The sequence below is a fragment of the Phalaenopsis equestris genome, unplaced genomic scaffold, assembly GCF_001263595.1.
Source record: "Phalaenopsis equestris unplaced genomic scaffold, ASM126359v1 Scaffold000055, whole genome shotgun sequence".
NCBI classification, from domain to species: Eukaryota; Viridiplantae; Streptophyta; class Magnoliopsida; order Asparagales; family Orchidaceae; genus Phalaenopsis; species Phalaenopsis equestris.
The window spans coordinates 348133-361584 of record NW_018164497.1 but is presented as its reverse complement, the minus strand read 5'-3'; the positions used below and the strand labels follow the sequence as shown (position 1 = coordinate 361584).

The following is a 13452-nucleotide window of genomic DNA, read 5'->3' as shown; positions in this document are numbered from 1 at the left end:
TATATATATATATATATATATATATACATACATACATACATACATACATACATACATATGTGTTCTGTTGGTATAGCAACCTCTTTGAAGGTAGTAAGTCCTCTTAGGTCACTGGTTGGAATCCCCCTCTGGTGAGTTTGCCGGTAGTGAGGGTGATTCTCGAATAGTTAGGCACATGAGGGCTGAGGGCTCGTATAATAGCCTCCGACCATTCTTCGTATCATCAATGATAAGAATATATATATATATATATGTATTATGTATGTATGTATGTATGTATGTATGTATGTATGTATGTATGTATGTATGTATGTATGTATGTATGTATGTATGTATGTATATTAATACATATTTGTTCACTTTGATCTTTTGAAAATCGTCTTCTGTTCGCTAGTAAGCATGTTGTGAATTTGGTGGTGTTTAATATCAAATTTTAAGAAAAACTTCATATTTGAATCATGATTTGCCCCATAAGTATATTTTTGAACTATAGGAGCATGAATCTAAAGAGCTCAATCATTTTTTAAAAAAATAATTTCAAGGTCACGAGCTTTAAATTTAAAATTCAAATACTAATAATTTTAAGCCTTGAAATTTTATATTTTAAAATCGAAAAACTTTGAAATTTTTGAAATTCTAAGAGCCTAAATATTTAGAAGCCCAAAATTTAAAACAATTTAAAGCCTGAAGTGCCTATATTTAAAAAGATTAAAATTTCAAATGATTCACATTTTAGTTTTATTTTTAAAGTCCAAAAATTCCAAAATTTCAATATATTTACAAGTCTAAATTCACCTTAAAATTCGGCAGCCTCCCAACTATATTTGAGTGGGCTTGGTCAGACAAACAAGCAATCCCTCAGTTTAGACAGAAAAGAGAGCATAGAGGTGGATCAGGCTAGGGTAGAGAAGTTTTCGGTAGATTTGTTGGCTCGAGTAGTGCGAAAGGGGTTAGGCAAGGAAGATTGGATTGTGGACGAGGCTCCCGGTGATTTGCAGGGGAAGGAGCGGCGAGCCGGCGAAGGCTTTCAGGTGGAGTGTAATTTTGGTGCAGGGAAGATCGTGGCCTCCTGTTCAAGGGAAGATCACGACAAGTGAACGGGAGGAAGTGTAGTTTGCATGAGGGAGGACACGTGCAGACTTCTAGTGACGACATGGAAATGCTTCACGAGGCTTGTGAAGGCTACGATAGAGAGGGATTGAGCGGGAGGTGTGGCAGGATTCAGATTGGCGAGAAAAGGGGAGAACAATGCTGTGCAAGGGGATATTCGGGTCTTTGCAAGCCAACAACCTCAACGCCACATTCTCGGTTAGCTCTAATCACGACTAACTACAGAGACATTTAGGCGAGACTGTGAACAAAGCAGGTTAGGGATCGTATGTGGCTTCATGAGCAACGGGAAGGATTGGGGCACTGTGAATAATTGGTGTGACACTGTGCAGAGGAGATATAACTAGGGTTGTAAACGAGCGGAACACGAGCGAGCTCAGACTCAGCTCGTGTTCGGCTCGTTAAAAATATCACTGTTCGTGTTCGACTCATTTATATTTCGAACATAAAAAGAGTGTTCGTGTTTTGTTCATTTGCTTAGCGAGGCGAACACGAGCTGTTCACGAACAAATAGTCGTTTTGACAACCATAATCTCACAGTCGTAGGATGTTGAGGGTTGGGACAAAATTTAAATCTTATTATTTATATTAAAACATCATTTAAATATGATTTAATATTTATTTTTTAATTAAGAGTTTTAATTGATTATAAATCTTTGTAGCCTTGTAGTCAATTAATTTTTACTTAAATACTACTCATCAATATATATATCGAGCAGAAAAAATAGTGTTCGCGTTCGACTAGTTAACTTAGCGAATGATTCGAACACGAGCTTCTTAACGAGCCGAACATGAGCTATTTGCGAACAACGAGCCTTTTTTACAGCCCTAGACATAGAGAAGGATTCATGCACAGGGAAGGGGAACAGTAGCGAAATTAGGGCAGAGCAATTCGATTATGGAAGGGGCTTTGGTAGTCTGAATAGGGAAGAGAGGAGAAGTGTTTTTGTGGGAGAAAGAAAATAGAAAACCAAAACTTATGATTTCGTGCAGATTTCTTAACAAAGACGAAATATAGAGGGCAAATAATCAGCGACAGTGGGGAGAAGAACTGTGATCGACTGCAACAAAGGAAGGCTTTGCCTTGTTGGGATTTTCAGTGGAGGGGGAATGACCGAGAGGTCGTGTCTCCGGGTAATTTAGAGGGGACATCCTTTTATTACAGGTGGTGAAAGTAGCACATATTAGTGAGAATATAGTAGGAAATTAAAAAATTAGAAACGTGGTGAAAGTAGCACATTTTAAAGAGAATATAGCAGAAAGCATGACTAGTTGAAGCATGCGTAATCAAAGATCGAAAATGTATTAAATAGTTAAGTTAATGCTAATGGTTATAATTTTTTTTAACACCAAAATTTTTCTTTATTGCATGTTTTGGTAAAGCTCTTTCACATAATTATTACACACCTATCTACATCCTTCCCCTTACTTTTTTATGTGTTCTGGCAGAACCCTCTAGCAGGCGCTGCCGTTATGTCTGGTTTCTATATCCCTCTTACCTGTTCAGGCAAAGAACTTGAAGCTTTATAATTTTTTTTCCATTTTGTTAACGTCAAATATCACTACATTGCTATATTCAAGTAGCAGAAACCAGGCTGTCTCAGGAGTTTGTGGAGTCATGTAAAAGGTTTCTGAAAAGAAAATCAATTCCACTTTCTAGCTTTATGGATCTGTAAAATCTCAAGCTCCCCCAGCTTTTTTTTATGATTCTTCGGATTTCTGGATTATATCTGAAGAGATGAGTTTTGGAGTTTCGAATGTAATATCTTTCAATAAATGATATAATATGCCATATTGGAGATGTTATATTAATAAAAACCTGAATTTCTAACTTAATTTTTAGACTTCTAGGGACTCTGTTCTTCTTGTACATTTGATGTCCCACATTTTTATTTATCTTTGTCGTTTGATTTCTGATATAAAGCAGTTATATCCAATTATCATGATCCTATGCAATTAGCGTCTCTGGGTATTTGCTGATCCATGGTTATTTCCAGGTTTCTCGATCAAGTTCTGTGCCCCCAAACATGCGGGACACCTTATATCAAGGATTACCGCCAAGCATAAAAAATGCTTTTCGCGCAAAGTTGCACTCTCTTAAGGTTGATGAAGAGGTAAAGCCGCACTACAGTTTCATACAAAATTCTTGTAGAAGCTTCATCCAGATTTAGTCATATAACAAAAAAGCATATCTCAGCTTTCAATCCTTTTCCAGATAACAGTTTCACAGATCAAAACTGAGATGGATAAAACTCTAAGATGGCTTGTTCCACTTGCCAATAACACAACCAAGTAATTCATATAATTGTAGCTGGTCAATATTTTTTTTGTTTGCTGTCTTCTGATCTTAGATTTTTCATTAGTAATAGCCTTTTAAAATCACATTCTTATCCATGTGTCTGACATGATGTATTTTTTTTAACAGAGCTCATCATGGATTTGGCTGGGTCGGAGAGTGGGCAAACACAGGGTACCTCACTTTTCACCACATTAATCTGGATGTACTGGCATAAGCATAGTGTCCATTAACTTGTTCCATTTCGTTTCTTGTTTTAGGACGGATATGAATCGGAAGGCTGGTGGACAGGCCGACTTGATTAAGATCGAGACTCTTTATCATGCAGATAAAGTCAAAACTGAATCATTCATACTGGAGCTAATTGTGTGGCTCCACCACCTCATAAGTCGATCAAAACCAGAAAATGGAAGTTTAAGGTCTCCCATCAAGTCTCCTATTCGTTCTCCCACAAATAAAAGCTTGGCTATCGATCCACCTGAAAGCATGGCCAACACGTCTACTTTACTGTCTACAGAGGATCAAGAGATGCTTCGGTATGTCAACTTCAGGAAGTTAATCCCTGGTATCAGCAAAAGCCAGGAGTTTGACACTCACAGGTGTAAGTTAGACAAACATAGCAGGCTGAGCAAGAGCAACAGTCATTCACCAACAACTGCAAGCAAGAAAGAACTTTGCACTTTGCGAAGGCCGTCTTTATTACCTATTATCGATTTTGGTATTGATAAGATGAAAGCTCTTGATGTAATTGATAGAGTGGATACATTAAGAAAATTATGAGTTGAATAAATCATAGAGATCAGGGTGACTCCATCATAATGAGCCAGTGTTCTAGGCAAATTGACTTTCACGGCAGTGTATAATCCTTTTTTTTTTTCTTTTTTTTAAATAGATGTATGCCTCTGAGGCGGCCTTGTAAGATAAAGAATGAGCTGTGATGGGTGGTCTTGTATGTTATTATGGGGTTAGAGCTTGGTATTTGGACATATTATATGAAGCATTCTTTGCAACATAAGATGAAAAAAATAAGAGAAAAAAATTGTTGCAGTCTCAGTTTTTTACTTTTATTAGCTGCCCCAATCTTTCCAGAGATGCAGGATCTCAAGATGATTTATTCTTGTGAGGATTGCTGCTAACTAATTTTTTGGTTTTTGCTTGATTGAAATCCATGCCTATTGATTGTGGATTATAATTTTTTATCACTTTTCAGTTGCAGAATGGGAATTTTTTCCTCAGGATGGTTTTTTTGGTGGAATGGGTTAATGTTAGGAAGAACATATTGCCTTGGGAGTAAATTTTGAGTTACTTTGGGTTATTTTCTCATTGCTGTTCTGAAATTTTATTTTGTATTGTTTTTTTTATTTATTTATTGTCATTTATTTTTTCATAAAAATGGTCTGCTATCTTGGAATTAGAGTTGTTGTTCATAGTTATATGATGGTGAAGTCTTCATAGTTGTAATGAAGTCTACAGCAGCTATACTATGGCAGCCATTGATTGCTAAATTATGTAACATTTGTTTTTTTTTTAATGGTAGGTTTATATAACAACATCTGTTTTTCATATATATGTAACATATAAAAAGTTTGACATTACATTAAAAATATTTTTTAAGATTATGTTTTAAGGATAAAATGTCTATGTAATATTTTAATGTAATTAAGAAATCAAAGTATTATTGTGCACAAAAATATCATAATATAGTAAAAGTTAATTTATGAGAATTGAGTCTATCTGTTGAAGTGATTGAATTAAGCTACTAACAAAGTGGTTGAATTAAAGTCACCTCGGTAAACTATTAGAAGGAATAAATATGATTGATAGAGATCTATCAATTCTTCGTAACGAAAGACGCTGAATGTTTGGAATAGAAAGTGTGGTGGAGGTGCCAAAAGCTGTTGCAGTACTAATCATATCTGATAGCTCGATAATTATGAATCTCTTCCATATTAAAATTGTCAAAAGAGGTCACTAGAGAGAGTCAGCAAGGGGTCGGTGTTAATTACTTATTATTTTAGTTCTTTATGTATAAAAGAGAGGGAGTTCCTCACTTCGGTTGATCTTTTTCTTGTTCCAGCTCGGAGAGAACTTTTTTCTAAAAAGTTTTAATTGAAGTAATCTCGGAAGAATCTTTTCCTTATTCTACTACCTAGATATATATATTTCTATAGGTCACTAGGTCCTTCCAGTGAATTTTGGTTCATCTCTCTTTTTTTTCATCTTCTCTATGTTATCAAATTCTTCGCTGTTTTGTATGTACTCACAAACAACACGAGAATTAACATCTCAAAAAAATTCAACAATTATATGCATATTTCAGATGATACATATTCCACATGTAAATATATATAAATGGTGTGGTTTGTATGTAAATAATCTTTATTATGCTTTTTTTTTTTCCCACAATATTTGAATCATAATTTGCCTAATGAACGTTTGGCAGAGGTTCCCAAACCTTAATCCTTATAATTTGAATTTTACTGCTTTTGTGCAGCGCTGTGCCGCATGAGTTGACTTGATCATACTCATGTAATATGGAGCTAAATTTTGAGCCAATCTATATTCTATCATCTCAATAAGAGAGATTTAAGTAGCTAATATAAAGTATTTCATGTGATATGTGGCTTTAATGAATCTTAACATTTTCTTATCATGGTCGATCAGAATTCAATGGAGAAAAAGGATTCATGTAGCCGATCCCACGTAGTGGATTAAGGCTTTGTTGTTGTTGTGATCGATCAAAATTCAAGCAGAGACAACTCCAGTGCAACCTCCAAGTGAATGATGTATGACACTAAATAAGCTTTGTATTTGAAAACGAGTGATAACCGATACAATAAACCTTCATGTTTGAGGGGATTGTTAGAACGCATAGTCTTAGTTCCTATTGTATTAAAATCATAATAACAAAAAAAAAAAACAACGAATTTCCAGATTATATAAGGAAAGATAGTGAAAGAATCTATAACAAACAGACAACAGAACAAAGTTCAACCAAAAACTTAGGGTCTGTTTGGGGCAGCTGCAGCTTATTGAATAATCTGCTGATAAGTTATGTGCGTTGGCTATTACAAATTTTTATTTTTTAAAAAAAGTGAGACCGACCGCTGCCAGAAAGCTGCCACCGCACCTAGATAGTGCGGCGTGAAAACGCTATTTTCAGCATTTTCAAAACACATAAGCTGCCAAAACACAATTTACCTAAATAGTTCAAATGTGTTTTCAAAATACAACTGCACCAAATAAACTGCCCCAAACAGACCCTTAATCTTTTTGAATTTGAACTCTTCTGCCATATCCAAATTTGATAGGTTCAAGTTTAAATCCAATCTTAAAACCCTTTCGAGCCCCATAGTCATACCCAAATGTGATCTATAAGTGCTCAAATTCATTTTAAATTCAACCCATCATATTTTGAGCATATTTTGTCATACTAATTTTATAAAGTAACGTTTGCAATACCTTGCTAAGTTAGTCACTCATTAAAGAGGTTGTGAAGAAGAAATCATGATGCCCGATCAAGTTCATATTCCCACAAGGATTATATATATATATATATAGTTATAGTTATAGTTATAGTTATATATGGTAAATAGAGAGACGAATTAAATTGATTTGAAGCCTTCTTCTATGCTTCTCTTTCGTCTGTCCATCATATTTGGAGCATTAAATAATAAAAATAATATAAATAAATAAATTGTGACCATATTTATTGAATCGGTACGTGACATAATTAAAAGTTTTCATGTGCGGAATTTTTAATGAATATAAAATGAGAAAGCAATGGTTATAAAATTTATTATATATGATGTCATATGCATAAATGGCATTTAGTCTCTATCAGTTCTGGTTGAGGCAATTATAGACAAAACCTATAAAATCACCGGCAAATTTCATTTACCTCAACCACATCATATACGAATGAAACCCTACCTATTAAAGTTTAATGTAACATCCATTAATTAAGTTTGATTTGAATGCAAATAAAAAATTAAATTAAATTAAATTAAATTTGAGACCATTTTTACTTTCCTTTTACCGAGTTTATAGTTAAATGTGAAGTCTCGAGGAGTTCCCGAAGATACTAAGGATCCGTTTCGGGATGCGGTGTGGTGTCTGCACCACACCGCAGTTTTGTCTATTTGGTCAAACTGTGTTTTGATAGCTTTTTTAAAAAGCTGTCGTGAAAATTTGTGTTTTCCCACCGATCCTTACTATGTGCGGTGACAACTTTCTAGCTACGGTCTGATTTTTTGAAAAAAAAAATGAAAATTGTAATAGCTACTATCACTTTTTGAATATCAAATTATTTTTCAACAGCTTAATAACTAATTTTTAATAAGTTGCAGTTGCCCCAAACAGACCCTAAATGTGTCTCAATCCAATTATAAATGAACACTTGAAAATTCGGTTAGAAGCTTCGTGATACCGCAGTTTTGTCTATTTGGTCAAACTGTGTTTTGACAGTTTTTTTTAAAAAATTATCGCAAAAATGTGCGTTTTCCTACCGATCCTTACTAGGTGCAGTGACAACTTTCTAGCTGCGGTCTGACTTTTTGAAAAAAAAAAAAAGAAAAGAAAATTGTAATAGCTACTATCGCTTTTTGAATATCAAATTATTGTTCAGCAGCTTAATAACTGGTTTTTAATAAGTTGCAGTTGCCCCAAATAGACCCTAAATGTGTCTCAATCCAATTATAAATGAACACTTGAAATTTCTCTTAGAAGCTTCGTGATATTAAAAAGCAATATGATTGCCTTCATGAGAGATCACTCAAATCTAAGATCATTAAGATGGTTAAATGCCAAAAGAGTCGTCTATTTTTAAAATTATGAATATGAGTCATCTGATGAAGCGTGAGATTCAAATTTGAACCAAAATTATTGAGTTGTCTGCTTCACATTCTTGACAAAAAGTATACTTTGGATCCAAAAATTTATTTGGAGAGAAAGCATAGAGATTCTTGATGTGGACCTCATCATTGATCTTCTCTCAATGTCGTGAACTAAGCAAACTATTCTCAATCATAATTTTTGTTCCAATGAAGCATGCATGTTTATGGGAGAAACTATTATTTAAATATGGGACTCCTTAAATGTACTCAAAATTGACCATAAAGGCTCAATTAGGCTTTGAAAATATTAAAATTATGTTTAAAATATTTAAAAATTATGTAATAGACATGCTTGAGCCTCGGGTTGCCCTATCAGAATTTTGTCTCCACCGCTCGAGTGCATTGAAGCCCATGTCGATGCGCATGCACGTATGCTTAAGCGCCAGGACTGTGTGTTGTTGCGCATATAACAACATAGGCATAGTGGGCGCTTAAATGATGTGCAATTAGAGCTGTGAATTTAGCTTGGAGATCGTTAATCGCTTGAAGATTGATTCGAATTTTAGCTCGGATTGAGATCGGATCGAAATAAAGGAGCCGAGCTACGAGCCCTTTGAATGGAATTTTTTTTTAGCTGAATTTGAGCCAAACCCCTGCTCGGCTCGAAATCGGGTTGTTAATAGCTTTTGCTTGTGAATTTAGCATATTTAGCTTGAAGATTATTAATTGTTCGAAAATTAATTCTAATTTCGGCTCGGGTCAAGATTGGATCAAGATAAACGAGCCGAGCTACGAGCAAAAAATTTTGGATTGAATTTTTTTTAGCCGATTTTGAGCCCCAGCTCGGCTCGAAATTGGATCGTTAATAGCTTTATGTGCAATGCCACCCACATGTAGGCACAAAATATGCAATAACAATTTTTAGGATTCTTATGTGGAAAAAGAACTTCTAATTTTTTCTTTTTATTCTATTTTTGTTTATATTATATAATAAATTTTAATGACTAAAATTTAAAAAATTTACGAAAATAAAAAAACATATATTTAAGAAACTCATAGAAAATGTTACTCTTGTCCCTATTGTATAACATAGTATCATACATGAATGAAAAAATCTCACATCTATCAATTATCGTCTTGCATGCTCAAATGGATCATATTTTGAGAAATCAAGACCCATAATATTTACCATGGGGCTCTAATCTTTTCATAAACAAAGTTTGATTATCATTATTAAATAAACCAAAATTTACAATAATCAAAATCTATAATTCCTATGATGAGGCTACAATGTTTGCTTGAAAGTGGTGTTAACCATTTCCCTTGGATGGATCATACTTGGAGGTAACCAAGACTTATAGTTTTTATGATGTGGCTCCATCTTTACTAAAAGTAGTAACACTTGGTGAATTCTCAATGCATCCCCTTATGATATTAAACTCATGGAAAATAATAATAATAATAATAAGATAAATAAAATAGGTCATTAAAAATGTTTGTGAGAATATATAAAGCCATTGTATTTTTTGAAGGTGTTTTAATGTTTAATGGAAGTTAAGACTTTAGGCCTTAAAAAATTTAAATGGTGCTCCATAAATTACTTTTTGGGTTTTATAAAAACTTATGTGCCATAGCAAAATACAAAAGCTTGAGAACTTTTATTGATGGATTCTAGCCATTTGAATTCAAATTAGTCCAACTATTAAGAATATTATGAATGGTTTTTATCTTAGGAATATGACTATATAAGGCTAAACCTTTTGTATATGTCTTAAATGGGTAAATCTAATATGTTACTAGAAAATGATCTCTCTAGTTAAAACATATTATCTTTTTTTCTATTGATTAAATAAAGATATGACGAATATTGTGTGCCTTGTAGGGCATCTAAATTAAATTGTATCTTTTATTTTTCAATATTTTTGGATAAATAAAATTTATATACATTAGAAGGCCTTAATCATATAAGACTTTTTGAATAAAAAAGTAAAGTAGTAATCAAGTTTAGCATATATTGTTAATATGAAGAAAAAATATGTAGGAAGTTTTCCGATAGACATAACACCGACCGATTTTCGCCTAAGTGACCGTCGAGCCTGGCAGACTCAAGTCCGCTCGTATATCCTTCAATATGCACTAGAGGGTCTAAAATGGATGTTTTGCACTATGAGAATCAACACATGCATCCAGCAAGATTCCATACTGATTGAGCGAACATCCTACAACCGCGACATAAAAAATTGATGTCAACACTCGGATGAAGAAAATTCTCCGATAGACAAAATACCGACTGACCTTTGCTTAAGAGACAACCGACCCTAGCAAACTCAACTTCGGCCACGTGTCCTTCAACATCCATCAGAGGGTCTTAAATGCATGTCTTGCACTACGGGAGTCAACACATGCACAAACAATGTTTCATATTGTTTGAGCGAACATCCTACAACCGCGACAAAAAAAAATTGATGCCAACACCCGGATGAGCTCCTCTGCCAAATTTTTTAGGTGGCGGCATTCCACCTTGTCATGCTTGTGGTTCCGATGGTAGGAGCAATATTTAATCGGTTTGAGCAGCGCTGGTGCAGTCTTCAACGGAGGGGCTTTCTTGGAATAATCATTATTTTGAATGGTCTGGAAAAATTCGACTATTCACACATTTAGGAGTGTTGAACTTTGTATCTTCTAATATATGTGCGGTTACTCAAAGTATCAGGGCGGCCATTGGTTGGAGGGGTGTCGCTGCTGGCCTTGGTTTCTTTGGTCGCCCTTTCGGTTGTCCCGGGATCTCAGATTGTCGTTTGATTGCTTGTTTATTTATTGGCCTTCGGTCATCCTCCCGGTCCTTTCGCTTCTGTGGCTCGGGGTTGGATGCTCTCGGTTTAATTTCCGAGGACTCCATAAGGTCTTCTTCTATAGTGATGTGATCATTTGCTAATTCTAAGACCTCCGTGAAGGTCTTTGGCTTAAGTAAGTCTAAGTAATACTTGAATCACTTATTGGGGATCCCATGTTTCAAGGCGGTGCATATGATGAGAGGCTCAAAGTTCGTCACCTCTAGCATTTTCTTTTGCAAGCGAGTGATGTAAGATCATAGGCTTTTGCCCTCCCCTAGCTGATCTGCGGCAGGTTCTCTGTATCCTTCATTGGCTTCTGTACATTAGCAAAGTGTGCTATACAGAGCTTCCGGAATGAAGAATGATGAGATGACTCTATTCAGTAGGCTATTGAACCATCATAACATGGCTTTTTTTAGTGTAGTCAAGAATAGTCGACATTTCATGGCTTCATCGATCTGCAAGACCACGATCGTCGACTCATAGGAGGCGAAGTGATCGACAGGGTTATTCCTTCCATTGTAATACTCAAAGTGGGGAATCCTGAAATTTGTCCGGGGTATAGTTTCCAGGATCCTTCAGAAGTAGGCGCTACCTGTAACCAGTCGAGCGAACGTTCCCTCTCTGTCCAATCAATGCGAGACAGTCAGCCTAGATGCGATGTTGTATGTCAATTGAGAATCTTTTATTGAGGTTGTCGATGGGAGCTCTCTGGGGGCAGGTTCCGTGGGACTCTCCTTCCACAGGCAGCAGCCGTGCACTTTGCAAAATTAGAATTTCCAGATGAGCCTTGAACTGGTCCATTGTTTGTGTTCGCAATGCCTAGACCACTTCTTGTATGTCATGGCACACCGTCTCTCTGTTGAACTCCATGGGCACTTTTTCTCTTTGCTTGAATTATCCTTCATAGTTGGTTCTGCTTCTTGTCTGGGGCAAGTCCACACTCATCGCACCACCTTTCAAGATGTTGGATCCTAAATTGCTCTTTGTGGAAACGTGTCTTAAGCGTTAGAGCTAGAAGAAGGAGGATGAGAAAGAAAGTTGAGTAATTCAGAAAGTCTCCCACAAAGAAATGGAGGTGAGTTCCATTTATTCTTCATTTATTCTTTTATTTATAGAGGCGTATTTGTGCTATTACAGAAAGGAGCGGTTATGAAAATGCCCTTAACATGATTAATTATTTTGATTTTATACCAAATATATATTACAATTTGAATTTGAACATGACAGTAACTAACTACTTGATATGCTTGAATTTGGTCAACCGAGACGGTCGATCGAGTGGCGAATGTGTCTGCCGAAGTAAAAGACCAGTCAGTCAAGATATTGCGGTCGTCGGACACCTGTCAGACACCCTTGTAAAGAGTTTAGTTGGTTTAGGATTGTATGTGCAGCCCACTGATTCAATCTTTTTGTCATCATGCGTCGGATGACCCCGCCGAGCTATCAACCATTGAATGGCCGACTTGGATCACCTCTTTGTAGCCTGATGCTCCCATTGTCAGACTATTGCCTTGAGTTGATCGATTATTTTTTGATTCATGTCAACGGTTTTGGTGCATACAATCTCCTATTTCACTTATTGTTCGTTATGAAAAGAGTATTTGTGATGACGACTAGAGCAGTGAAGTTGTCAAGACTAAAATCAAATATATTGTTGTAACTAGAGCTAAAGTGAGTAGAGAGATAACGAAATCATAATATATGAAATATATCAACATATCTCAGAGTATGCCCATTTTATATCACATAAAACAATATCAAATACAATCAAAGAACCCGAATATCAATTCAAACCACCCCAAGTTCGCAACTACTGAGAAACAATAAAGACTTTGGAAAAGAAAAAATTAGGGCATTCACAAACATACCGCCCAATTCATACAAGTCTAATACCTAACTTTTATTTTCTATATTTTTTTGCCGCACAAATCATTCATATCATATAAAAAATATCACCACTATAACTTTTAAAAACAGAAATATACCATTCTTATGAATATGTAATGTAGCATATATGTCAAAATTAAAATTAAAATATTAGATATGTAAATATGTAAGAATTGAGTGGTATAAATATTAGATATGTAAATATATAAGAATTGAGTGGTATAATTGAGTGGTATAAATGTAAATCTTCCAAATAAATATTAGAATATATATGACTTCATAATATACCAATTTATATTTTAAAAAATAATTTTTTTTTTATTTTTCATTTGGAACATTTACATACGCAGCACTAAAATCGTATGTATTTACTTATGTCACACCTAAACTTCAATTTTAACGAGTGCTACGCCCGTGTAAATGGTCTAATTATTAGGTGCGGAGAGCGCACGCAGAGCTGCGTGCGCTCTCCGATCACAGCCGCACA

General features: G+C 35.1%; 1 protein-coding gene across 1 annotated transcript in view; it reads left to right on the top strand.

Moving 5' to 3' along the window:
- The window catches only part of LOC110019399, a 37107-nt gene extending 32634 nt beyond the window's left edge, over positions 1-4473 (top strand). Inside the window, exons 10-13 of the mRNA XM_020717037.1 lie at positions 3108-3224; positions 3326-3402; positions 3536-3580; positions 3667-4473. Of these exons, the coding sequence (XP_020572696.1) occupies positions 3108-3224; positions 3326-3402; positions 3536-3580; positions 3667-4186 (759 nt within the window). The 3' untranslated portion in view covers positions 4187-4473. The remainder of the gene's footprint in view (positions 1-3107; positions 3225-3325; positions 3403-3535; positions 3581-3666) is intronic.
- The last annotated feature ends 8979 nt before the right edge of the window (positions 4474-13452 follow it).